At 44.6% G+C, this 24,343-nt stretch overlaps 1 protein-coding gene across 1 annotated transcript in view; it reads left to right on the top strand.

Annotated features, from left to right (window-relative positions):
• Positions 1-24,005, top strand: part of LOC144828425 (alanine aminotransferase 2-like) — a 107,235-nt gene extending 83,230 nt beyond the window's left edge. Inside the window, exons 7-10 of the mRNA XM_078686558.1 lie at positions 16,941-17,112; positions 20,372-20,527; positions 22,204-22,316; positions 23,651-24,005. Coding sequence (XP_078542684.1) covers positions 16,941-17,112; positions 20,372-20,527; positions 22,204-22,316; positions 23,651-23,741 — 532 coding nt within the window. The 3' untranslated portion in view covers positions 23,742-24,005. The remainder of the gene's footprint in view (positions 1-16,940; positions 17,113-20,371; positions 20,528-22,203; positions 22,317-23,650) is intronic.
• Positions 24,006-24,343: the final 338 nt, after the last annotated feature.

The raw sequence follows: 24,343 nt of genomic DNA, 5'->3' as shown, positions 1-24,343 counted from the left end.
GCGTCGCCATGCAGGTAAGTCTTGCAGGAATCGCCAATTACCCATTCTAATAGCGGTAAAACTGCGTTTAAGATATAACGAGTATGTGCAGGCCAAGTAAGAGGCAGGGACTAACCGGCTGTATGAGTTTAACAGGGCCCAAGCGTGGCTACGTTTTAAAAAATGTGCTTTATCCATACTAAGAGATTTCATTTTCACACATTTTTTAATACCCGTTTTAAAAGCTGTCTGACCGGGGTTAAGCGCCCATAGTTCACTCGCTGAAAATTGCTGAATTGCGTCTTTGAAGAGGCGACCGAACGTTCCACCTGAGTTATTCCGGGAGATTTCTAACCAGACTAAGGATTCCAGGGTGCCTGGATCCGCCTGTCTCAGTTTATGGCAGAGGTTCAGGTATACCCCATTGTCTGAGGCATCGTAATTTAGTAGACCCAACTCTAGTCTTATCTGAGCGGCAGAAGCGGACCTTGGCAACTGGAGGACCTTTTTATAAATTTTGGTCGTGTGGCTGTTCAAGGCGGTGTTCAGTTTACCCCTGAATGTTTCCATGCCGTATGATAAGGTGGGGCCGATTTTAGCTCTCATTACTTCTAACAAGGGCATTAGAGTTGGACCTGAGAGTTTTTTAGAGAGCTTGCCTAGTGACACTGCTAAGGACGTGGCTTTGACTAAGATCTCTCGACGCTGCTTTAAGAGATTGCGTCTGGAGTCCAGATGGACACCTAGATATTTGTACGATTGGCCGATGACAAGGGGTACGTTGTTAAATGACCACCCGCCGCCGGTGTAACGTTTTTTGCCAAAGGGGACAACTTGCGTCTTCTTTAAATTTACCTCTAGCTGGTTCGTTTTCGTATAACTGAGCAGTTTGTCCAGGAGCCTTTGTAGCCCAACCCTCGTAAGGCTGAGGAGAACCAAGTCGTCCGCATACAGTAGGTTGCTTAGCGATTGGCCTCCCACCTTTGGGGGGGTGGCTATTTGTCTCGTCCAAGGTTGTCGGGAGGTCAGCTATAAACAGGTTGAAGAGAAGGGGGGCCAGAACACATCCCTGCTTCACGCCCCTAGTAGTCATTATTTTCCGCGAGAGATGTGTGCCGGACCCCAACTTCACCCGAACCCAGGTACGGGAGTGTAATTGGATAATGGCCTCTAACAAAGGCTCTGGAATCCGCCACTTCCTCAATTTTACCCATAAGGCAGCCCTGGGGACACTATCAAATGCTGCTTTGAAGTCGACAAAGCAGCTAAACACTGACCTGGATGTTAAAAAAGCTTTGTCGACAATGGTTGATAGTACTAGCAGATTCGTCCTAGTCCCTGAGTTGGCAGTGAACCCTGTTTGGGTCATCGGCATTAGGTTCTGGTCTTTTACCCATAGTCTCAAGTGTTCCAAGAGTAGGCCTGCGTAATGCTTTGCTCATTATCCAAAAGGGCGATGAGTCTATAGTTGTTGGGTGAGGCACGTGCTCCTGATTTATAAATTGGGTGGATAATGGCGCCCCGCCATGAATCAGGAATTGTGGATGTTCGCAGAGCGTAGTTGAAGAGGTTTGTTAGGGTACTTGACCAGAAGGGAATGTCCGATTTGAACAGGCTCTGTGGCAGTCCATTTGGGCCTGGCGCACCATCGGCTCTTGCTTTTGTTATTGCTTTGGCAACCCCTTCTTGTTTCGCTTCTGGGTCCTCGTAAGCGGGGTGAGTGGACTTGGTTAGTTTACTCCGCTTAGTACAAGGGCCCGTATCAATATCGTTTGGGATGTTACTACCAATGAGCCCAGGATGTACAGGAGACTTAAAGTGGTCCGTTAGAAATAAGACCCAATCTGATTCCTGGATGTTTGCAGATCCCAACATGGATGTACTGCCATTAGACCAATTGATTAGGGCCCAGAATTTTCTGGAGTTTCTGCTCTTACTCTCCCATACCAACGTACACCAGAATTGGTTGTCGTGTAATCGTTTATCTTTTCTTATAGCCGATTTGAACGATTTTTGGGCCATTTGATAGAGCATTAAACCGTCACTATTCCCCTGGGATTTTGCCAATGCACGTAGGGCATTATTTCTGTGCTTCTTGAGTGACTTGGTTAGAGGTGAAATTGAAAACTGACGGGCATGGGTTGCCCTTTGAGGATGTGATTTTGCCAGAAAGAGGTTGGTCAAGTGCGAGCAGAGCGTCGACCATGTTGCGGTAGGAGAAGCCTCTTGCTTGATTCCTTCACTTATAATGCCCATGCTTACGTGGAGGATGTCCGGGCTGATGGCTTCGCTCCACTTGAGGCGCTTTAGATTTTCCATGTGTATACCCCGGCAGGTTGGGGGAGCAGGTTTATGAGTAGCTGGCTTTATATTAAGGGATATGACCTGGGGCCTATGGTCACTTTCAGTTCGTGGACTAATGTGAAAATTGGCTAAACATTTAAGCAGAGTGGCGTTGCAGATGGAATAGTCCAAATAAGATTGTTTTCTACCATTTGTCCAGGTCCAGTTTGGTGGAGTGTCATCTGCCGACCTACCATTAATAACAAGAAATCCTGCGCTGTAGAATCTCATCGCACAGAGTTCGCCCAGCCCACATTGGACTTGGTTGGGTGGAACGGATTGAGTCCTGAACTCAGTAATAGGAAATAAGAAAGGCCCATCTAGTTCTGCTGGGTCCCCTTGGAATAGGTTGGTGTTAAAATCCCCCGTGACGATACAATCTGAGTTAGGATAATTCACAACTAACTCGTTCATGATTTCCGTTAGACGTGCCAAGTGGGCTTTTTTTGTGCATGTACTAGGATTAATGTACACGTTTAGAATAAGAAGTGGGCGGTTTTTCCGACATGTGTTGATTTTTACCCCGAGTAGCCAGTCCTCCTCGATGGGTATACGTGTATTTGAACCTTTTATAGAGTCTGATATGTAAATTGACAGCCCGCCTTTAGAGTAACCAAAGCGGCTGTCCCTAAGAGCTAGGGTTCATTTGTGGCAGGCCATCAAACACTATCTAGATATCAATGTGGGCTCGGTGACGACCACTGCGCCACTGTGGGAAGCAATAAAATCGACCATTCGGGGTGTGGACATTTCGTATTGCTCCACGGCGCTCCACGAAAGAGTCCTTGGTGCGCTCGGAGGCCCACCTGTTCGAATTCGAACACGCAGGTAGAGAGGAGGGGGTCACTGGCGCGTCGACAACTGCTAGTGGTGAGGCAATCGCACACGGACTTGTTGCTGGATGAGGCCCGATTGGCGTGGCTGGTGTCCCTCAGTAGGATCTATCAGTGGGGCGATAAGTCCAGTTAACTGCTCCATTGACTATGTCAGGGGGTGGTGAGTTCTCTTGATCTCCTGGGGATTCTGTGGCTGGATCGGAGGACATTCAGTGATCCCTTAGTTCTTTCTGAGAGTTTTGTGCATTACTATGCCGATTTGTATGCCCCACGGGAGTCCCTGTCAGTCTTTTGCTCGGATCTTCTACTACGGTCTCTCTCTGATGAGGCTCGAACGGCCTTGAATCTCCCAATTACGGTAGAGGAACTGGGTACTGCGTTAGGTGACCTGAACTCCGGGAAGGCCCTAGGGCCCAACGGATTCCCCAGCGAGTTCTTTAAGAGATACTTCTCGCAACTGGGACCCCTTCTCCTACAGGTGGTGGAGGAGGCGCATGAGCATGGGTGCCTTCCACAGGACTAGAGACACGCCAAGGTGGTCGTTTTTCAAAAGCCGGGTCGACCTCCGGACCAACATTCTTCATACTGCCCTATCTCGCAGCTGAATATCGAGGCCAAGTTCTTTGCCAAGGCGTTGGCCACTCGCCTTCGCTCCCATATCACTTCGCTGGTCCATGTCGTCCAGGCGGGCTTCATGCCTCAACAGGCAACGTGGCACAACATTCGGCAGGCGCACATTGCCATTGACATGATTCGGAGGCTGGATGTCCCATCAGCGCTTCTGTTGGAGGATATGGATAGGGCTTTCGATTCCCTTAGTTGGTCATATCTTTTTGCTCTCCTGGATAGTTTGAATCTGGGCCCATGCTTTTTGGCATATTTAAAACTTCTTTATACGCAGCTTACGGCGTCGGTCCGGGTTGCAGGAGCTGTATCCTTTACTTTTCTGATTGGGCGGGGCAACCAGCAGGGGGGCCCACTGTCGCCCTTTTTGTTCGCCCTTGCAATGGAGCCATTGGCAGCTTGGGTGCGGATGAAACACACAAGTGGCTGGCTTTGAATGGGGCCGGGACTATCGGACCATATCGCTCTCTATGCGGACGATGTTCTTTTCTTTTTGACTAACGCTAACAGGACGGGCCCCAGATTGCTGCGTATCATCGAAATATGTTCAGGGAGACTCCCGGCCTGTTTATGAAGGCGGGTAAGTCCATGTTGTGGACACTGAGGTGTCCGGTGGAATTGGGTTCCTGGGCTTTTGGTATGAAATATTTGGGTGTCTTTTTATCCAGCTCAGCAGGCGAGTCTTGCGACTGCAATGTGCCACAGATCGGGATAAGGGTGCGCAACAAATTGCAAACCTGGTCTTGAATGCCCCTTTCTCTTCCAGGTTGGTCGGCCATCTTGAAAATGGTCTTGTTGCCACGGTTGCTGTATCAGCTGCAAAATTATCCATTGCCTGTTAAGCCTTCTTGGTTCGTCAGGTTAATTCGGTTCTGGGACAGTTCCTTTGGGCTGGGAAAACACCTAGGATGGCGCTCCAAACAAGTTTTCAGTCCACGTACTGTGGCGTATTGGCCAACTCGGAAGTTCAGTCCTATTATGTGGCCTTGCAACTACTGATATTGAATGAATGGTGGTATGAGGACCGCTTGGATGGGATCCTATTCCCTACACACGGTCCTGTACTCGGCCCCTATTCGCAGGTCACTGCCGTCCGCAACGAGTGTAGTTTTCCAGTTGTGGAGGCAGGCCCTGCTTAGGGTGGGGTGGTGGGGCAGGATGACACGGGAGACTCCCCTGTGGGCTAATGGCTGGTTGCTACAACTTGCGGGCCTGGGGGGGCTTCCGTGACTGGGATAATATTGGGATCTCTACCCTAGGGGATGTTATGCGTGCACAGTTCTCAAATCTTTTCAGGATCTGCAGCGGGAATATCAGATGCCGAAAATACAATTTTGCAAATACTTGCAGCTCAGACATGCCATTCTCCCCAGTGTTGCGGAGTTGGAGTCTCTTCCCAAGTTTAGTCCCGTTGAAGCCAAAGTATTTACGTGTGACCTGCAAGACAACAAGATATCTCAAATATACCAAACCCTGGTGACCAATAGTCCCACCATGCTGGATAAACTTAGGGGGAGGTGCAAAGAGGACCTGGGTCCCTTGGACGAGAAGGACTGGACGTAAGACCTTGCGCCCCCTCGAGGAGCAGAGATAGCCATGCGTCTCTGGTTGATCCAATTTAACTATCTCCATACTTGTGTCCGGTTGTGGAGGGCAGGCTTGTTAGAGACCCCCGTGTGCCTGCGGTGCGGCTCAGAGGATGGTACTCTATTTCACACAATTTGGCAGTGCACGGTGTTAGAAAGTTTCGGGCGAGGATGGAGTTTTGGCCTGCCTTGCTGAGGTCTTGGAGTTGGGGCTCCCTTACTCCCCAAAACTGGTGATGTTACATATAACGAAGGGGGCGGGGGGAATATTTATAAGTGCCATTTAATGATGCTGGGCATTACACTGGCTAAACGGGACATTGCACGTAAGTGGAAGGCTGGAGCTCCACCTCCGCTTTTCGGCATGGAAAAATCGGTAGGACTTTAATATGGGTTTGGAGGTTCCCATTTTTTAGGCACGTGGATTCCCGATGAAGCAATATAAGATCTGGAAGAGGTGGGAGGTATATCGGGGCTTGGACCTAGAGCCCGCTGTTGTGAGGGATGTGGCACTCGAGGGATAAGCTGGGCAGGAGTTGTGGTTCTGGGCTTCTTGGGTCCAGCAAATAGTGCTCTTCATGTCTGGGCAACTGTGTGCTAATATTGATGGTGTGCAAAGACAGTGCGGGGGGTTTGTTTCCTTATTATTTCTGTTTCTGTATAATGTTTATGTTAAACGTCAACGCAACATGTTTTGTGTTATATGTGGCAGCTTGTCTCTTGACAAAATAAAAATAGTTGTCAAAAAAAACAATCACCCCTACAACGCAGACACCATTGCACCATGGCACAAGGGTGTCTGCGTTGGCGCAAGGCAGCCCATTGTGCGCCAGCACTGGGGAAAAGAAGAGGAATGAACCATTACTTGAAGATACGGTGCATTGCTGCCCTTTTCTTTTGACACACAGCAGTGCTGCAGGAAGGCTTGCTGCGCTGCCTTGCACAAAATATTGTAAATGAGGCCCAGAGAATTTAAAGAGGAGAGGGAGGAAACACCCTGTAAGAAAATATTGGGGGTAAGAAATAAGAGAGCCTAACAGGGAAATCCACTTGTAAACAGAGGGAGAAAAAGAAAAGCAAGGAAATAATTGTGAATTTAAGGGAGGGCAATTGTTTTAAAACAAAGAAACAACAACCTGAACTGGGGCATTTTTCACCCAGGAAGTATTTACCAGGTTGGTTTCAACAGCCTGGTGAAACATGTGTCATAACAAGTTCACCAAATGTGATTTGTTAAAACTATTTTATTCAGGTTGGGTTTTCATTAGAAATTTTTAGAATCTATGTCTCAATATAGGAAACTCAAATAACATTACATTTGCCTTGTAGTCACCACAAGGGTCCACTTAAAAGAGAGATTTAACCACCAGATACTCTGCACACTATACAGAGCCTATTAGGGACCTTTCCCAAGTTTTTTTTTTTGCAGAGTTTTATATAGCGCAAACTAGACCCGAACCGAATCAGGTATTAGAGCGCTTTACATAGCACCAGTTACGTTACATGAGGACACACATTCATTTTAGGCACGGGGAGATTAAGTGATTTGCCCAGAATCACAGGAGGTTTTTTTGGCGTTGTTACCGAGACTCGAACCCAGATCCCCAGGTCCGAAGTTGAGCGCCCTAGCCGTTAGGCCAACTCCTCATATACAATCAGCCCCGTTACTTGCCAGTTAAGTCTTCAACACCAGACAGGCCCAAGAGCCATCTGACAGCAAAGATTTAAGCGGGGCGGCTCCTCCTAAATGGTGGAGGAGGGACGCACCACCTGCTGTGAACGCAGCAGGCAAACACTAATAAATAAAATGGCATATTATTTATTTTCCACCAACTCACGCTGTGTACAGTGCAACTGTGAGGCAGAGGGGAGGGGTTGAATGCTCCAATTGCAGGATTACTGCTGCCCATGTCAGGTTGGCTGTCTGCCTACCTACAGCCAGCCTGACATGCACACTTCCCACCTAGCAATCCCCGGACTGTGAAACAGTCGGGCGATTGCTGGCACAGGCCCCCAGCCTCAATATGAGTGCTAGGTTAGCCTGCCCCCCACCCCACCAATCCTGGTGCTGCTCTCATGGTGAGAGCAGCTCCCGGATTGGTCAGAAGTAGCACTCAACTAGGCAGGAAGGGAAGTCCTTCCCTCTTCTGCTCATGGACGTCAAACTACCATCGCCTGGAGTGCTGCACCTGGCGGGGGCATCACTATGGTGAGTTGGGCACATGGCGTCCCCCCTATATTTTCGTATTGCCAGCTGCTACTGGATTTAAGAGAAACAAGCAACGTTGAAAAACCTCAAGGTTGTTCGGAGCCAATCATTGGAAGGAATTGAACCCAGGACTGATCCAGTTTTCCAACTGTGGAAATGTACCTTTTTAGGGGTACACTGGTGCAGGGTCATCCTTTTGTCCATGGGTTTAAACACCAACAAAATAGAGATTAGGACTGGAGTTGGAAATAAAAAACAAATTTATTAATCACTCATGAGCAGGACCACATACACACAGCACTCTCAAGTGTTGCCTGAAGTAGTACACTGGCTTCACAAACCAGTGCCCTTTTTATACAGGTTTTGTGCAGTGTAAGCACGTGAACAGAAATAGGAAGAACAAGTTTTAGAAATAGTTATCAGCAAACAAGGGCAGATGAAAACGACATGGTCAGCAAAGTCGGAGCGGGAGCAGAAATGCTTATGGCAGCAGTAAATGATTGACAGTTAACAGGTATACTGGCAGCTACAAACTCTCAGCACGTACATTGCTTTTAGCTGATTCAGGAAGTCAACTAAAATAGACAGCACAAGCAGAGTGAAAAGACGAAAGAATTACGAAGGAAACTTAAATGGACACCACAGCCAAAATGGCTGTTGCTTATGCCAACTAAAATATTACACGTTTTCCACAGACAGTCCTTTTGGCATCAGCTAAGACATGTTCTTATATTTAAAAGGGGTACAATAAATATCATGTATATCAATCAGCATCATATCGCTGACTTCTCGATCTATTGCTAAACGGGCAATTACATTTTGGACATTTGTTTTAGATGGTAGACAAGTAGTACAAGTGGAAATACAGAGGGAACAAAGCATTGGCCTGCATTGGATACATAAACAACAAGAGATGAGAATTGCAATAATTATGAACAAGGCTGATAATAGTTTTAAGCCCCATTCAGAAATTACGCTCCAGAACCATCCAGCCCAGGTCCATGTTCCTGAATCTTGATGTATCTCAGTGGCTATTTTATGCATTTTGGAAATGGCATCATGAACAGAAGGGGGGTAGTTAGGGATAAAGACACAACAACTACTACCGATAATGCAACATGCTCCACCACGATCAGCTAGAACCACATCTAGCACCATTCGGTTTTGCAAAGTCACAATTCTCATAATTTAGAGTTCTTCTGTAATATTTCCTAGCACCATTGCTGTATGATTAGTCACAGTTTCTAATACACGCGTTAAGCGCCTGATTTTCCTGATATTCAGAGCTGCACCAACAAAGAAAAAGAGTTCCAAATTAAAGTCAACATATTTCTGTATTTCAGGATCGGTTTGATCCACTTCATCATCATTTATAGTTTTTTTAAATCGGTTCAAGGAAATGTAATTAAATAGTTTTTGATCTTCATGATAAAATGCAGGTGCTAGGAACACAGGAGGAAGCAAGAAGGACACGTAGCATGTTCCGGACCATCCTATTGGTAGATGATAGTAGCCTTTACCCCCACAAATGAAATAAGTATTTTGCGAGAATAGAAAACTGCTATTGTTTGTTCCAGTAATGTTCAATAGTTTTTTATCTTTATGATAAGATGCAGGTGCTAGGAACACAGGAGGAAGCAAGAAGGACATGTAGCATGTTCCGGACCATCCTATTGGTAGATGATAGTAGCCTTTACTCCCACAAATGAAATAAGTGTTGTGCGAGGAAAGAAAACTGCTATTGTTTGTTCCAGTAATGTTCAATACTGTGGTACAGTCACTTTTTCCCACTGGGATACTACCAAAACTGCTCATACAAAGATTTGTCCGGGCTCTAGTAACAGCGATGACAAAATGCCCGTTACCCTTGGCCATGTGTGTTGGGGAAAACATAACGTGTGGAGGAATTTCCTCTGCGATACTCCTCCGTTTCCCATACAGTTCCTTTGGCTTGTGGGTCCCCTTCCTCATCGGGGTAAGAAACTTTATTAAGCTTTGCATTAAGTCCTCCTACATCAGCTGGAGTGATATTAGCAATTTCAGAGGCCCACAACAGTCCGAACCAGGCTCTAAAGGAGCCATTATGCAAGAATGGCAAGGGAATGAAAGGTGTTCCTCCCTTCTTCTGATGTGCTGGCATCATTCCACATACCCAGCAGTTGGTAGTGTTCGTAGCACTATGAGTATAACGGAACATTTGTATGAAAGTGGTATTGAGGTACGACATATGGTGCATTCTTTCATGGTTGGGAAGGGTAAAATAATAATGTTTGGTGGGGACATGAGTAGTAGCAGTCAGTAAGTTTTGAGCTGGAGCTAATTCCTCTACAACCCACATTATGACAGCAATGTTGACAACAGTCAAAATTAGTCCAATAGCGAACATCATGTTTTTACTACAGACTTTTGCAGCATTCAATTTCTTCTCCTCGGGTATGTTCATTTCGTCGGTAAACAACAAAACAGATGGTGCCCAAAGACCCTGGGCAGGCGTTGGTTTCTTCACTAACATTGAGATGAGTAATCACTAATACGCTACCCCCCTTTGTAGTCAGTCTTTACTCACCCAGAACAGTGGCTCAAACTGTCTCTTTCTGTGTTGAAATGTCTTTCGTCCTGGATCGAAGCAGATATCTAGATGTACCAGGGATCAAGTGGTCTGGGAAGACTTCCTCAGGTCTTTCAGGTAGTACAGCTTGTCCTTCCTCAGTGACCAGGATGTCGAATGATATGTCAATGTAGCTGGGCTCACAAGGGCATGCAGAACTTTACGACAGTGGGTAGCATGCACCCAATTTTTCCGTTTGGTCACTCGCACTGCAGTTCTGGTAGCCAGGAGGACTTGTTCCGGTCCATGCCAATGAGGTGCCAAGGAACTGGTCCACTGGAAGGACTTTGTCAGCACTAAATCGCCAGGCTGCAGATCATGGCCTTCACTCTGTGACCTGTCTGGAAGGGCTTCCCGTACCTGCTGATAAATAGAAGACAAGCTGTCAGTTAACTGGGACAAATAGTCCCTCATCAACACATGGGGTACATCATGTATAGGGCGAGGCTAAGGAATTCCCCAAATATTCATAGGCCTGCCAAACACAACCTTATATGGCGTAAGGCCAGATCGTGTATGTGGTATTGATCTGATAGAAAGTAGTGCTAGGGGCAGGGCATCAGGCCATTTCAAAGACGTGGATGCCTGTATTTTAGGCAATTACAATTTCAGGGTGGAGTTGTAACGCTCCATCAAGCCTGCTGATTGTGGGTGAAAAGCGGCATGACATTTCTGCTTAATCCCTAATCCCTTCATGACATTTTTGACAACTAGTCCAATTAAATGAGGTCCGTTGTCACTCCATAAGACCCGACAAATGCCGAATCGAGAGAAGAACTCTTTTAGGAGAACTTTCGGTTTCAAGTGCTGTGCGACCTGCAAAGGCATTAACTGCTACTATTTTATCAGTCACTTTCTTGCATGCACTACACTTAACAATTGCCGCTTTCTTAGGATAGGTTAGGGCAGGAAGGAGATTATGTACTAATTCTCCATGCACAATCTGTGTCCCATGTGAGGTGAGAAAGCCCCTTTCTTTCCAAAAGTGGCCAAAATTGAGTGCCACCCCGAAAGCGTACTGGCTGTTGGTAAAAATGTTAACAAGTAAGTCTGTACTAAGCTCACACGCTCTCGTTAGTGCAATCAATTTGGCCGCTTGGGCTGACTTCTATGGGATGCGAGCTGTTTCAACGGTGTTCAACCTTTACAATGCAACTTTTACCACGCAGTGCCTTTACGATGCAACTTTTACAACGCAAACCATTACAACGCATTGCGCTGGGGGGCGCTCTAGGATAGGGAATATATTTAATTTACTATCCCACACCTTCCCTACTATCCATGGGGACTGGAGTTGGAATAGTAAATTAAATAAATCACTATCCAGCGCCTAAAAGCACTATGCGTTGTAATGGTATTCGTTGTAAATACCGCGTTGTAAAGGCATGCGATGTAAAAGTATGCGTTGTAACGTCATACATCCGTTTCAACTACTGTCTGAAGTGTTGTAATCACATAGGCAGCAGATGTGGTACCCTCAGGCAATTTTAGACAGGAGCCGTCAATCTATAAGTCCCCATCAACACTAGAGAGAGGTGTATCTTGTAGGTCAATACGGCCTTTTGTTTCCTCTCTTGTTACTGTGGCTGAGTAGATGGTAATGGCAACAATGTGGCATGGTTTAGTGTCAAACCTCTTTTCAGTGTAATATTGGGGGCCAAAAGTGTCAATTCATATCCTGTCAAGCGAGCACTAGTCAAATGCTGTATTTTCATTTGATTTAGCAAAGCATCAACAGAATGGGGTACTAACACAAGCAGTTTATGTGACATCACTATTCCTTCACTCTGACGTATTGATACAGCCTTTGCTGGCAACGCTCGAAAACATTCAGGCAGTGCACGGGCGACTGGGCCAAGAACAGCTGAGAAATAGGCACAAGAACATTGCTTATTAGTGTGTGTTTGTGTTAAAACCGAGAGGGCACAACCTTCCCTCTTGTGGACATAGAGTGTGAAAGTCTTAGTGTAGTCTGGAGCTCCTAATACTGGTACAGAGCAAAGAGCTTAGCGTAACTGTTGGGGGGCATTCTGAAATTCAGTAGTCCATGGGAGGGGCATCGGAGTGTTTTTAGTCAAAAGGGCCAGCAAAGGTTTAATAATGTGTGAAAACTAGGGATCCACTGCCTACAAAAAGAAGTGAGGCCAATCAGTGCATGAACATCCTTCTGAGTACGGGGCACAGGAGTACCTGAAATAGTCTGAATGCTGTCTCCTTAGACAGGAGGTGACCTAAATAGGTAACCTGTTGCCGAAAAATTGCAATTTATTTTGCAAGACTTTGTGATTGTGAAAGGCAAGAAATGATAACAATAACAGTGTTGCTACTTCACACTGCTCAGTGGTATCTGCAGCTAACAAGATGTCATTGACGTAATGAATAAGAGCCACCCCTTTGGGTACAGGAAAGGAATCAAGTTGCCTTTTTAAGGCCTGACTGTAAATGCTGGGACTCTCTTTATAGCCCTGTTGAGCTCTACAGAACTGATATGATCTATTTTTCAGGATGAGCCTGAACAAATAACGGCTGTCAGGGTGAATGGGTATCGAGAAGAAAGTATTCTTCTAATCGATCACCGAAAATTTAGTGGCAGTAGGAGGGTCCATAGTGAGTAGTGTAGTGATGTCAGAAACTACTGGATATTTGTGCACCACAATTGTATTAACTTCTCACAAATCAATAATGAATCTGTAAATTTTAGTGTCAGTGTCTTTTTTCAATATAGGAAGGATAGGGCTATTGCAAGTGTTATAGGCGACCTCTTCCACTACCCCCACTTTAATCAAATCCTGAACAATGTGTGCCAATGCTTTTTCACCTTCTCTGGATATTTTGTGAAGGGGCAGGTGAGGCAATGAAACACCCTACTTTACTTGATTACGTACAGGTGAAATAGTCATTTGACCCACCTTAGTATCTGATTTAGCCCACAAAGTACTGGGTAAGGATGCCAGAGCGACATCCTCATTGATAAGACAAGACCTCTCAACCATTGGATAACTGTCATTCAAAATAACACACACACCTTCCGGAGAACAACGTATTGTGACACAAAAATATTTAAGCATATCGATACCCACGATGTTGTCCGGTGTAGTAGGTGAAAGCAAAAATGGACATGCTACAGCAAATCTATCAAGTCTGAATTCAAGTGGCTGTGAAAGTGGGCTATGTGTAGGTGTCTAATCGAATCCTATCGACATTATCATTGTGCCAGACAGGGATGTCCTACAGACCAGTTTTTTAGACAGAGCACTACGAGTAGCCCCTGTATCAACCAGAAACTGACCAGTAGATCCCAAGACATTTGCGTCAATACAAGGACCCATTTGATCTACTGGCACCTTAACCGGTTCCTTACCCTGTCCTAAGCATCCCTATGCGTAATCAGAATCTGCAAGGACTTCATCAGAATAATCAGACGTTTGATATTGATTTCGTCTATCAAAAGTATTAGAGAAATTTGGTCATTGTTCAACTGCCTCAAACCTGGGACGAGCTCCCATACCCCCCTGTTTCCGGAATTCCCTGGGCGTCCTCTCATACTACCCCTTCCCCACTGATACTGCTGACCTCGCAAAAGAGGGCACTCAGAACGCCAATGCCCAGTCTTTTTACAATAAGCACAGTGATCAGGGGACAAATTTGCTCGAGGGAGAGGGGGTGCTCCAGGTGTATACATTGCACTTCTGCCTCTTACACCTCCCCTAAACCTTGGACCATATATTTGAGCCAACATAACTTTTGTCTTTAACTCCTTAACCTACTTATCCTCCTTACCTTTTGCTTCCTGTTGCTCATAATATTTGACCATAGTCAAAAGGGAAACTGGGGAAGACGTGGTTCAAGAACTCTCGCTGCCCTTTTGTGAGACTAGCTATTTCCGGTAACATATTAACGACAAATTTATCAACAAACAACTGCTTACCCATATCATCGGCTACTGACTGACCACTAAAATCATGGAATGTTTCCCCAAACCTTGAAAAGAAGTCAGACACTGACTCATCCTTTTCCTGTTTACAGGATGCTAATATAGACCAATCTATTTTCTTAGGGGGTATGAGATTCTTTAACTTAGTCAGAATAGCTTTAGGAAGATCTAATACCTTTTATTGAGGTTACTGCGCAGGCTCCCATTCCGCACATATTTCTTCTAAATGTTCCCAGATATCACCATATGCTACATTGTCATCTATTTTACGTATTGTTCTCCATATATCAGGAGGCAAAATAAGCCCAAAGAATATATCAATATCTGACAAGGTCATAGTGCAGGAGCTAATGGCTCCTTCCACCTCCTCATAGAAGGCGGCAGGATTTTTCCAGGGGTCAGGCAAAGCATCTTTAAGATCCATCCTATCAGCTCTACTCCAAGGAGTATAAACCCAATTATATATAAAATATCCCTTTGCATCATTTGAAGTTTTATCATTATTTGTTCCAGCACCCTTAGAAGGAACATACATGGGTGCAGCTTCACACATAGGTTTTACAGTAACTGTAGTACAACTGGGTGTAGCCTCTCCCACCAGAGCATCTACATTCTGTGCTTGAGATTAAACTGCTTCCATACCTCTCTGTTGTCTAGCTAATTCTTGCTCCTTTCGTAAACGCAATGTTGCGTCTCGTATTTTAACCACTCGTCTAATCATATCAGATAGGTTTGAAAAGGAAAAGTCCCCTCTGTTAATCGTTTGTAATCAGTATTTATATCAGCTGGCTCTAGTTTCGGAGAAATTTGTCTATATGCAAATATCACCTCCCAAATACATTTTCCTACAATATAAAATTACTATGCACTATTCCACTGTTGAACTATAGTTACAATGAGCAATGCCGCATGAGATCAACGAGCCTCCTCCCTAGCAGCAGTTTTTAATTTCCCTTTTTCTGCTCTAGTCAAAGTAGCGCAAATCTGTTGCCCATCTTGTTTATCTTGTTCTTTGTCGTCTGAAGACAAATGCTACTCGTCAGAAACCTCATCCTCAGGGGCACTTGGAATAGGATATTTATACGAGGGTGGGGGTCCTTCTAATAGAATGCAATCATCCTGTGGTGTATTAAGTATGGGATAAATAGGGCGACTAATAGGATACTGGCCATTTACCTCTAATCAACGTTCCCTATCTTCTTATTCTATTTTTCCCTTCTTTATTTTTTAATTCTAGCGCTTTTTGATATATCATTTTACGTTGTTCTTTTTCTGCTATTGCTTCTGCTCTTTTCGCTCTCTCTCGCACTTCTTTCTCCCACATACGTACACAATCAAATATATCCTGTCTACTTTTTCTTTTAAATAAACACTGCTCTACATATTGAACCTTTTTAAAATCAAATGACCCATTCACTGGCCATTGTAGATCAGAATCTTTTTATGTGTATTTGTTCCAAGGTGGACCGTACATTATGGAAGAAATACCATATATGACAAACATGTCTCTATTAGGTGCCCCCTCTGGGGAGCCGGCTGACTTTTCTCTAAACTTTGTTTGGTACCACCAGAACAGCAACACCACCTACCGAGTGTGCTGAGAGCAGGCATGCTTCAAAAATATGTGTAAAATATTACTACTTCAAAATATTTCAAAAGGAGAAACATTTCCACATTACCTGCCTTCAAACTTTGCAAAGAATGAATAGCAAATTCAAACAAAAAGCCCAGGCTTAACAAATCAAGAGTGCCGCTTTAGCGACCATACCAAACAGAAGTCTTCAACTCCCACCTGACGATCTCTGGTCGACTTAATGGTCACTTCAAAATTGCGCCAAAGAAAACCCCGGTTGAGACAGGCCGCCACCTGGAGGGTCAAATCGGGAAAACCGGAAAAGTCACATCGGCCTGCAAAGACAAAGGTCTCCTTGTGCAGTGCCCTTCCTCAGCAAAATCTCGATCTTCCGTCAAGACCACTCCTTCGGGCGGCCGCGTCTTCAATGGGGTCCCACGAGTCGGGCGCCAAACTGTGGAAATTTACCTTTTTAGGGGTACACTGGTGCAGGGTCACTCTTTTGTCCACGGGTTCAAAGATCAACAAAATAGAGATCAGCACTGGATTTGGAATAAATAACAAGCTTATTAATCATTCATAAGTGGGACCACATCCACACAGCACTCTCAAGTGCTGCCTGAGGTAGTAAACTGGCTTCACAAATCAGTGTGCTTTTTATACAGGTTTTGTGCAGTGAAGCACCTGAACAGAAATAGGAAGAACCAATTTTAGAAATAGTTATCAGCAAACAAGGTCAGATAAAAACTACATGGTCAGCAAAGTGGGAGGGGGAGCAGAAATGCTTATGGCAGCAGTAAACGATTGACAGTTAACAGGTGTACTGGCACCTACAAACTCTCAGCATGTACATTGCTTTTAGCTGAGTCAAGAAGTCAACTAAAATAGATAGGAGAAAGAGAGTATAAAGACCAAAGAATTATGAAGGAAACCTAAATGGACACCACAGCCAAAATGGCTGTCGCTTATCCCAAGCAAATTATTTCACGTTTTCTACACAACATTCAAGCTTTCATTAAGAGCTGAGACATGATCCTTTTCCAGGAGGATCTTCTCCAATATCTCACAGTCGAGACAAGGGCATCACACTATCCTCATTAGAAGCAGTCCTAACTGAGATGTCACACAAAACAGGCATGTGCTGATTTACAGTAAGTAATATTTGAAACATGGGTTTATGGTAAATAATGGCCTGCTCGTTTATGCTCTAGATTTCTAACAGAACTCTGATTGCTTTATTTCTTTAAGGGGTGGCCTGCGCGGTGCATATTTCGAATTTATAAACATAGATGAAGATGTGATGGAATGCATGTACGTAAATGTCTTTTTTGGGCATCCACCAGTCTTGGGCATGATTTTGTTGGATTTGATGCTGCACCCACCGATGCCAGGAGACCCATCTCACGACACATTTGTGGCAGTAAGTAGCTACTTTCTCCAATATGGCGGGAGGTGGCTGGATGCAGGGAATGAGGTACAGTGCTCAGTGAGGAGCATGGAGTTGACATTCTGTACGTTCTCATGGTACAGGTTAATTGAAGTTAATTGCTAGGTCTAGGGGAGATCAGCTGAGATATTTTCAAGAGTAGTGACAATAAATGTCTATATATCTAAAAAGATGTGTCACTATCTCTATGAATTATTCAGAGTGACACTGACTCTAACCAACTAAATGAAAACTCAATTTTTATGCTGTTCTTTTTTCTTCTGATAAACAGTATATTTTTATGCAGAGAATGGGTGCTGTACAATACGATGGAGGGGTGGTCTGAGTTCAACATATGCATTAATTAGTTGCTTTATATATGCACAAATGGCAAGATAAGTATCCAGGTAGTTGCAATATTAAATAAGGAGGTGCCCATGCTATGGGTGTAATATCTGTATATGTTTCTGACCAGTGTGAGGCTTGTACTCAGCCTTTCTTTGTCACCAAATACAAATTGACAAGTTATTTAACATAGTAATTTCAACCTACCTCAATAGATTTTGAGCAGCAAACAGTCCCTTTGTTCTGATACAGAGAAAGACATGAAAAAATCTGCAGTGTGAGCTGCTCCAATATTTTCTCCTCGGGTGTCTATATAATAAATATGTTTATTTTTTTATTATCAATTAGGTGATTTTAAGACTTTGGGCTTTTTGCCTTATTGCTGCTTCGCGGTGCTTGTAAATGTTTGTGTGTCAAATGATCCCGATTGAAGACTTTAGACATGATTGTACCATGAAATAATTTCCTAGGCTGGCAGATAATCTCAACTTTTAGTGACTGCAGTAGAGTGAAAACTTAACATTTGGTCAGCCTCTCACAGACAGCTGCTACTCATGGCTTTACTTTGGAGAGGCAAATGATACCTGCATAGTATGAAGAGTCAATTGGGGCTGACTGAGCCCTAATTTCAATTTAAAAAAGTAGTCAGGCTAAAGCCAGACTCACAAGGCTGTACAGCATAAAGGATTGAAAGCATAATATATTATGTTCAATTGCTCACTGTGTCATGGAATCTTCTCCCAAGAGGATTAAACGCTTCTGGGGAGTATAGAACCAAAGCTCATTGGTAAAGGGTGGAGGGGTCGCTTGGGATCCACTCTGTAGGCGTACTACCATGGCAGTTTAGGCTAGATTGTTCGTATTTGAGCTGGATCAAGACTGATTTTCATATCATCTGTCTCTGTCTAGAATGACACAGTAGGCTAAATGCAACCAACTTGAATATGGCCCTAGAGATTGCCAGTGACTAGGATTAATTCAAGCATTCCTGGCATCACTTTGCTGTTTGTTGTAGAGATTAAAGCCATGTACTGGATGTAAATATAGAAGGAGTCTTTGCACTGTTAACAGATACTGGTAGACTCAGGGCTTGATTCACAAATCTGAGGGGCTGCCGCTCTATGGCTGTGGTGGAAGACACAATGCCTCTGACAACACACTCGCAGCCATCCAGCACAGCCAAAGTTTGCAAACCTTCAAGTGCAGATTTACAAGAAAGTGACACGGGGCATATCTACAAGCCCCTATCGCCAAGGGAACGTCACTTTTTGTGACTTTCCCGTGGTTATAGGGGCCTTGCCTTATGTACAAGGCAGTGTTAAGCCACTTAACATGGCTTAACGCTGCCTTGTACGTAAGGCACCCTTTCACGCTATGTTTAGCGTGAACGGGGCGTGCAGTGGGTGTTGCGGCGGGGGTTCCCCCTACGCTGCCGCCTATGCACAAGGGTGGCATACATAGGAGGCAGAGCCAAAATTAAGACCAGGGGAAACAACGAGAAATTTTTGCTTTTTCCATGCGTGCTGCCTTGTGCAGCACACATTGAAAAAGCAAAATGCCATGGTTTGTTTATGTTCAGGAAGATGTTTCTTCCTGTACATAAACAAACCTTTTTAAAAAAAAAGCCAATTTGTAACTTTCATGTGTTCTGCAAGAAGCATCACACATAAAAGTTACAAAATGGCATTTTAGGGTAGTTTATGTGCAGGAAGGGACACCTATCTACACATAACCAATACTCCGCTGCACACAGATACCCTTGCACTCTGGTGCAAGGGTGCCTGCAATGGCGCTAAGTTGTTAAACTTAGCGCCATCGCAGGGAGAAACGCAAGGCTGCATCACATTCTTGTAAATATGGTGCAGCCTTGTGTTTCAGAAGGGGCAGAGCATGTCGTTAAGCCCAGGGGGCTAACAACACGCTCCCCCACTTCATTGTACATATCCCCTTCAGTGCGGAAAACAAGCCATTTCGCTGTGCCCCACTGAGTCACTTTCAAAGCACAGGGATGAGACATATTTACAACAATATGTTGCATCTCTGTGCTTCCCCCTGCGCAGGCGCACAAACTGCTGTCATGCCCTGGCGCAGGCACCCTTGCACCATGGTGCAAGGATGTCTGCATATTGAAGACATTGTTTTTTTCAGGAAGGGTTCCCTTTCTGCACAAAAACAATCTGAAATGCCGTTTTTCAACTTCTATGTGTACTGCATGAGCACACATAGAAGGTGAAAAACGTCAAAGTTTCAATGGTTGTTTATGTGCAGGAAGGGAACACTTCCTGTACATGAACAATCATTAGAGGCGATTCCCTCTTTCTATGTGTGCTGCAGAAAGCAGCATGCACAGAAATTGCGCCTCCCTACGCCTCCCCTGGGGAGGCGTAGCATTCACACGCATTTTCAGATTTACGATTCCTCGTAAATCTGGAAATGTGTCGGGTTCCATGGGTGTTGCTGTGGGTGTTGTATGGGAACACCCACAGCAACACCCATGGAACACCCCTTTCACACAATGCACTGTGGGCAAAGGGGCCATATTTACAAGGACAGGTAAAAGTCACGCAGAGTGGCTTTTTCTGTCCTTGTAAATATGGAGCAGTAAAATGCGCCACTGGCACAACACAAAAACCGGTGGTGCAAGGGGCTATTAAATCTGCCCCAGAGTGTTTTTCGGCCAAAGTGACTCCAGCCCTGAAAGCATTGCAAGCTGAATTGTCACTACAAGCTTCAAAGTCAGGTAGGGTTGGACAAGGGAAGCTGCGATTACACACGAGTAAGGTGGCATTCCGCTGTACCACTCTCCATGCAATGGGTAATGGGGAGAAGATATTTCAATTTCAGCAAGTTTATGTGATGATGGGGGGATATCTTAATGAGTTCACTGTTTGACCATTTGTGATTTCAGGAGAAGAAGGCGGTGCTGCACAAGCTGGCCATGCAAGCGCGGCTGGCAGAGGAGGTATTAAACCAAGGTTCAGGCATCCACTGTAACCCCATCCAAGGTGCCATGCATGCTTTCCCCAGGATTGAGATCCCAGATAAAGCTGAGAAGATGGCACAGGTAGGTTTAATGCATGGTGGATAGACTGATCCTGTTCATTTAGGGCATTTGTGACATATGATATGCTTTTTATTACGATGCAAAGGCCATCGAAGGAATGTTCTACATACATGCATTGCTAACGTGTCTTGCCACGCTAACCTCCTGAGCATCTTGAAATGTTCACAGAAGAGTGAATTCAGGAAATAGCAGGTGTGTTTGTCCATCAGAGGGGGAAAAGGCTTTTGACAGAGTGATGCAAACTCTTAATGTTCAAGTTACTTTAAATGCAATTGTTAATAATTGTGGAAATGGATGAGCAATGAGTCAGCAGACCTACCCAAAGGGTAGCTATTAAAGGTAACATGAATGTTTAATTTAATGTGAATTCCACAGGGTGCAGTTTAGGGTCCACTACTTTTTGATAAATAATTTACAGATTTTCAGTAAAGATATTCTTAGGTAGAATTGCAACACATACTTTGTACAAGGAGCAATAGATGGGCTCAAAGGTATGAGGGAACACAAAAAAACTCTGTTTCTTGTGGGTATTATTCTGTAACCCATTAGTAAAAGGCATCAAACTACTGCTGATGATTCTCTTTACATGTTTAAAAATGACCTACAACATTGAACTAAACTACCTTTATTAATCTGGGGCTGGGTCACCCTATTGAATAGGAACATGTGTATGTATTGCCTATTGGATCCCTGTTACTTATTTGACAAATGCTGATTTGACTCTTGGAGATCAGCTTTGGGATGAGGGTGCCGCATAGACTGGGATGTTGACCCTCTGTAGTATTGTTTACAAAGGCAGCATCTCATTTCTCAACTAATGGGGCTACTATTGGGGAAACCAATGGGTAGCGGTGAACGAGTGGACACTGCTCATGTGGTGGGACCCTCAATTCAGGATAAATGACAGGCTTTGCCCGAGAGAAGATAACTACACTTCCTCGCCCGAGGAAAGGCAGAGGAGGCACTGCAGGAGAACACTAGACCAGGAAATCAGGGGAAGGATCCTAAATGGTTGAAGGAAACCTTACAGAAGGGATTCCTCTGAGGGATTGTGAGAGGCTTGGCAAGGTGTTCAGACAAGGAGGATTTGCTATATGGGATATGATTGGTATATCAAAAAAGTACAAAGCATATGAAATAGCTTATGAGCCCCGCCTGTGTCAGGGATCTTTTCTGCAATTTGTGACTAAAGACAGCAGTATGGCTCACTTTCTGCTGTCTTCATTTAGGGCACGGTATGGAAACCAGTGTTGGGTCCCTGGACCCGAAGAATCAGGTGGACGCACAGTTCAAGAAACTGATGAGACACATAAACCAGTCGTGCACACAGATCTTGGTGTTCATGAGAACACACTTCTAATAATGCTGCAAGTCAGGACAGGAACTTGGGCTTTTCATTGTGTCAGAACTGGAATGATGTCCTGGGGAGTACCCAAGAAAATAAGTCAATACTGCACAGGCGATGCAATATGTTTTGTTTTGATCTGATAGTGAGGCTTTGCCAAGCATGTATATGTTTGTACAGTACCATGTCATGGTGTCATATGATTGATGGTGGAAGGTGGCCACATCGTGCTGCAATGGTATTGGACCTCTTCTATTTTAGAATTGTTTCTCCTGTGTCTTTACCACCATTCACGAGGCTACTCTTTTTTCACCTTCCTCCTCTCCTCTAGACTCAGGGCCTGGAGCCTGATGTGTTCTTCTGCAGGCAGCTGCTTGACAAGACAGGAATCATTGTAGCGCCTGGAAGTGACTTTGGACAGGCAGAGGGGACGCACCACATCAGGTAAGAAAGATTTGCCTCTATTCCCTGTGATCCTTTCCTGCTATTCTGCTCATACTTACAAGAATCTATTTTTGAAATGAAATAGATGCTCACTCTGAAACACCCCCATTGGAGCAACCAGCCACCCACTCCCAGCAACACATGCTGGGTGACTGGAATTATTTGGTAATGCAAGACCAAATCATGTGTCAGACTCCACTGAATTATGTGCAATAAAAGGCAAATTATGTAACATATTATATAATTAAATTGAGATGGATTTTGTGGGATATTCTGTGCCATAATAATGTAGCTATTATGACACTTTAACAGACACAGGTACAGGGCAGATTTGATGCCAATTCTTTAGAAAATGTAACAATTTCTTAAGAATTTAACAATTTCTTAAGAAACACTATAATGCCCAGTCCTTAAGTGAATACTTCTAGAGTAGAAACATGTCACCTTGTGGCGATTACAGATCAAATCAATCGAAAAACAGTGGAAAATACAAGCACATAAAAAGGCAGCAGAAAGCCAATCTAACCGTTCTGGATTTAGGGTTTTTCTGAACCAGAGAAAGTCTAGATTCTGCTCTCAGACTGTGGTTTAAGGCAATGGAGTCTTGGCCAGGAGGATGAGAGGTCTGCTTTCCATGTTTACAGTGTTTAAAGCTCCATTGATAAGGTGCATGTTGGGCAATCACATGATGTGAACAGGGCTGTAATGAGGTTTTTAGGAGCCCAGAATTGAATACTTTGCAGTAGTCTTTCACTAATCACCTTGTCAGATTCACCTGGATTGTTTGTAGGAGGCAGGCATTTTTCGGACGCATAGACAATTGTAGGCTAACACTTCTGACTAGGGTATTATTTGTAGAGCAAACAAACTCCTTTTTTTCAGTGAGGTGATAGTAGGGGACCCAGGCTTTTAATTCATTCAAAATAAGCATGTCCTGGTTTTCCCCACTCCATGCTTTTCTTCATTCAAATAGATAATATTTTCTTTCATCCAGTGGGATTTCTGGCCTAGGGGCCTAATGCACTATGTTGTGACCCAGTGCAAAGCAAGAACCAAAGTTGCTGTGCAGTGTTGTGTGAAAGGTGGCAGTAGGACAGCAATGTACCTGCTAAGTTATGGAGGTGCGCCTCTCATCCCTCGCATTGCTGCTCTTTAGTCTGGCTTGTGTCATGCACACATCCGTGCACCATTGTGGGGTTACTTTTCGTTGTTATTTGCCTGAAACTTACATTATTAAAGTAATCTGGTTAACAGCACCAGAGTCCTACCTTCTCTCTGCACCAAGAATGGTATTGTGAATCATACATCATAATATCCTCTGTCCCTCTTCCTAGGATAACACTCTTTGAGCCCCTGGAGAAGCTGAAGACGGTTCTGACTGCCATCAAGGACTTTCACAAGACGTTCCTGCAGGAGTATTCCTAAACGCACAGTGCACAGGATGCCACTGCAGTCATGCCCCACTCCACGCCCAGATGTCCATCAATTCATTATTGTAATGAAAATCAGAACTCACTGTATTTCAAGCTCATGAACTGAACTATACATGTAGATTTTGAAGGCTTTGCATTGGTCCAGATTGAAAAAGGCATTAGTAGAGGATAAGCACATATGTTTGAAATCGAAAGAAGACACAGAAGGATTGTAACAATCATATTGCAGTAGCCTAATAAAGCAAGGATCCCTGTCTGTGTGATGTGTGTCTATATGTGCTTCACAGTTCTACTTCTTCCATCACCCAACGACTTGAGTGAGGGGTCTGGTGAAGGACTCTTGAGTGAGGGTTCCGGTGAGAGACTCGAGTGAGGGTTCTGGTGAGGGACTCGAGTGAGGGTTCTGGTGAGGGACTCTTGAGTGAGGGTTCCGGTGAGAGACTCTCAAGTGAGGGTCTGGTGAGGGACTCTTGAGTGAGGGTTCCAGTGAGGGACTCTCGAGTGAGGGTTCTGGTGAGGGACTCTCAAGTGAGGGTCCTGGTGAGGGACTCTCAAGTGAGGGTCCTGGTGAGGGACTCTCAAGTGAGGGTCCTG

This window comes from Lissotriton helveticus, chromosome 4_1 (genome assembly GCF_964261635.1).
Source record: "Lissotriton helveticus chromosome 4_1, aLisHel1.1, whole genome shotgun sequence".
In the NCBI taxonomy this organism is placed as follows: Eukaryota; Metazoa; Chordata; class Amphibia; order Caudata; family Salamandridae; genus Lissotriton; species Lissotriton helveticus.
This window is presented reverse-complemented; position numbering and strand designations above follow the sequence as displayed.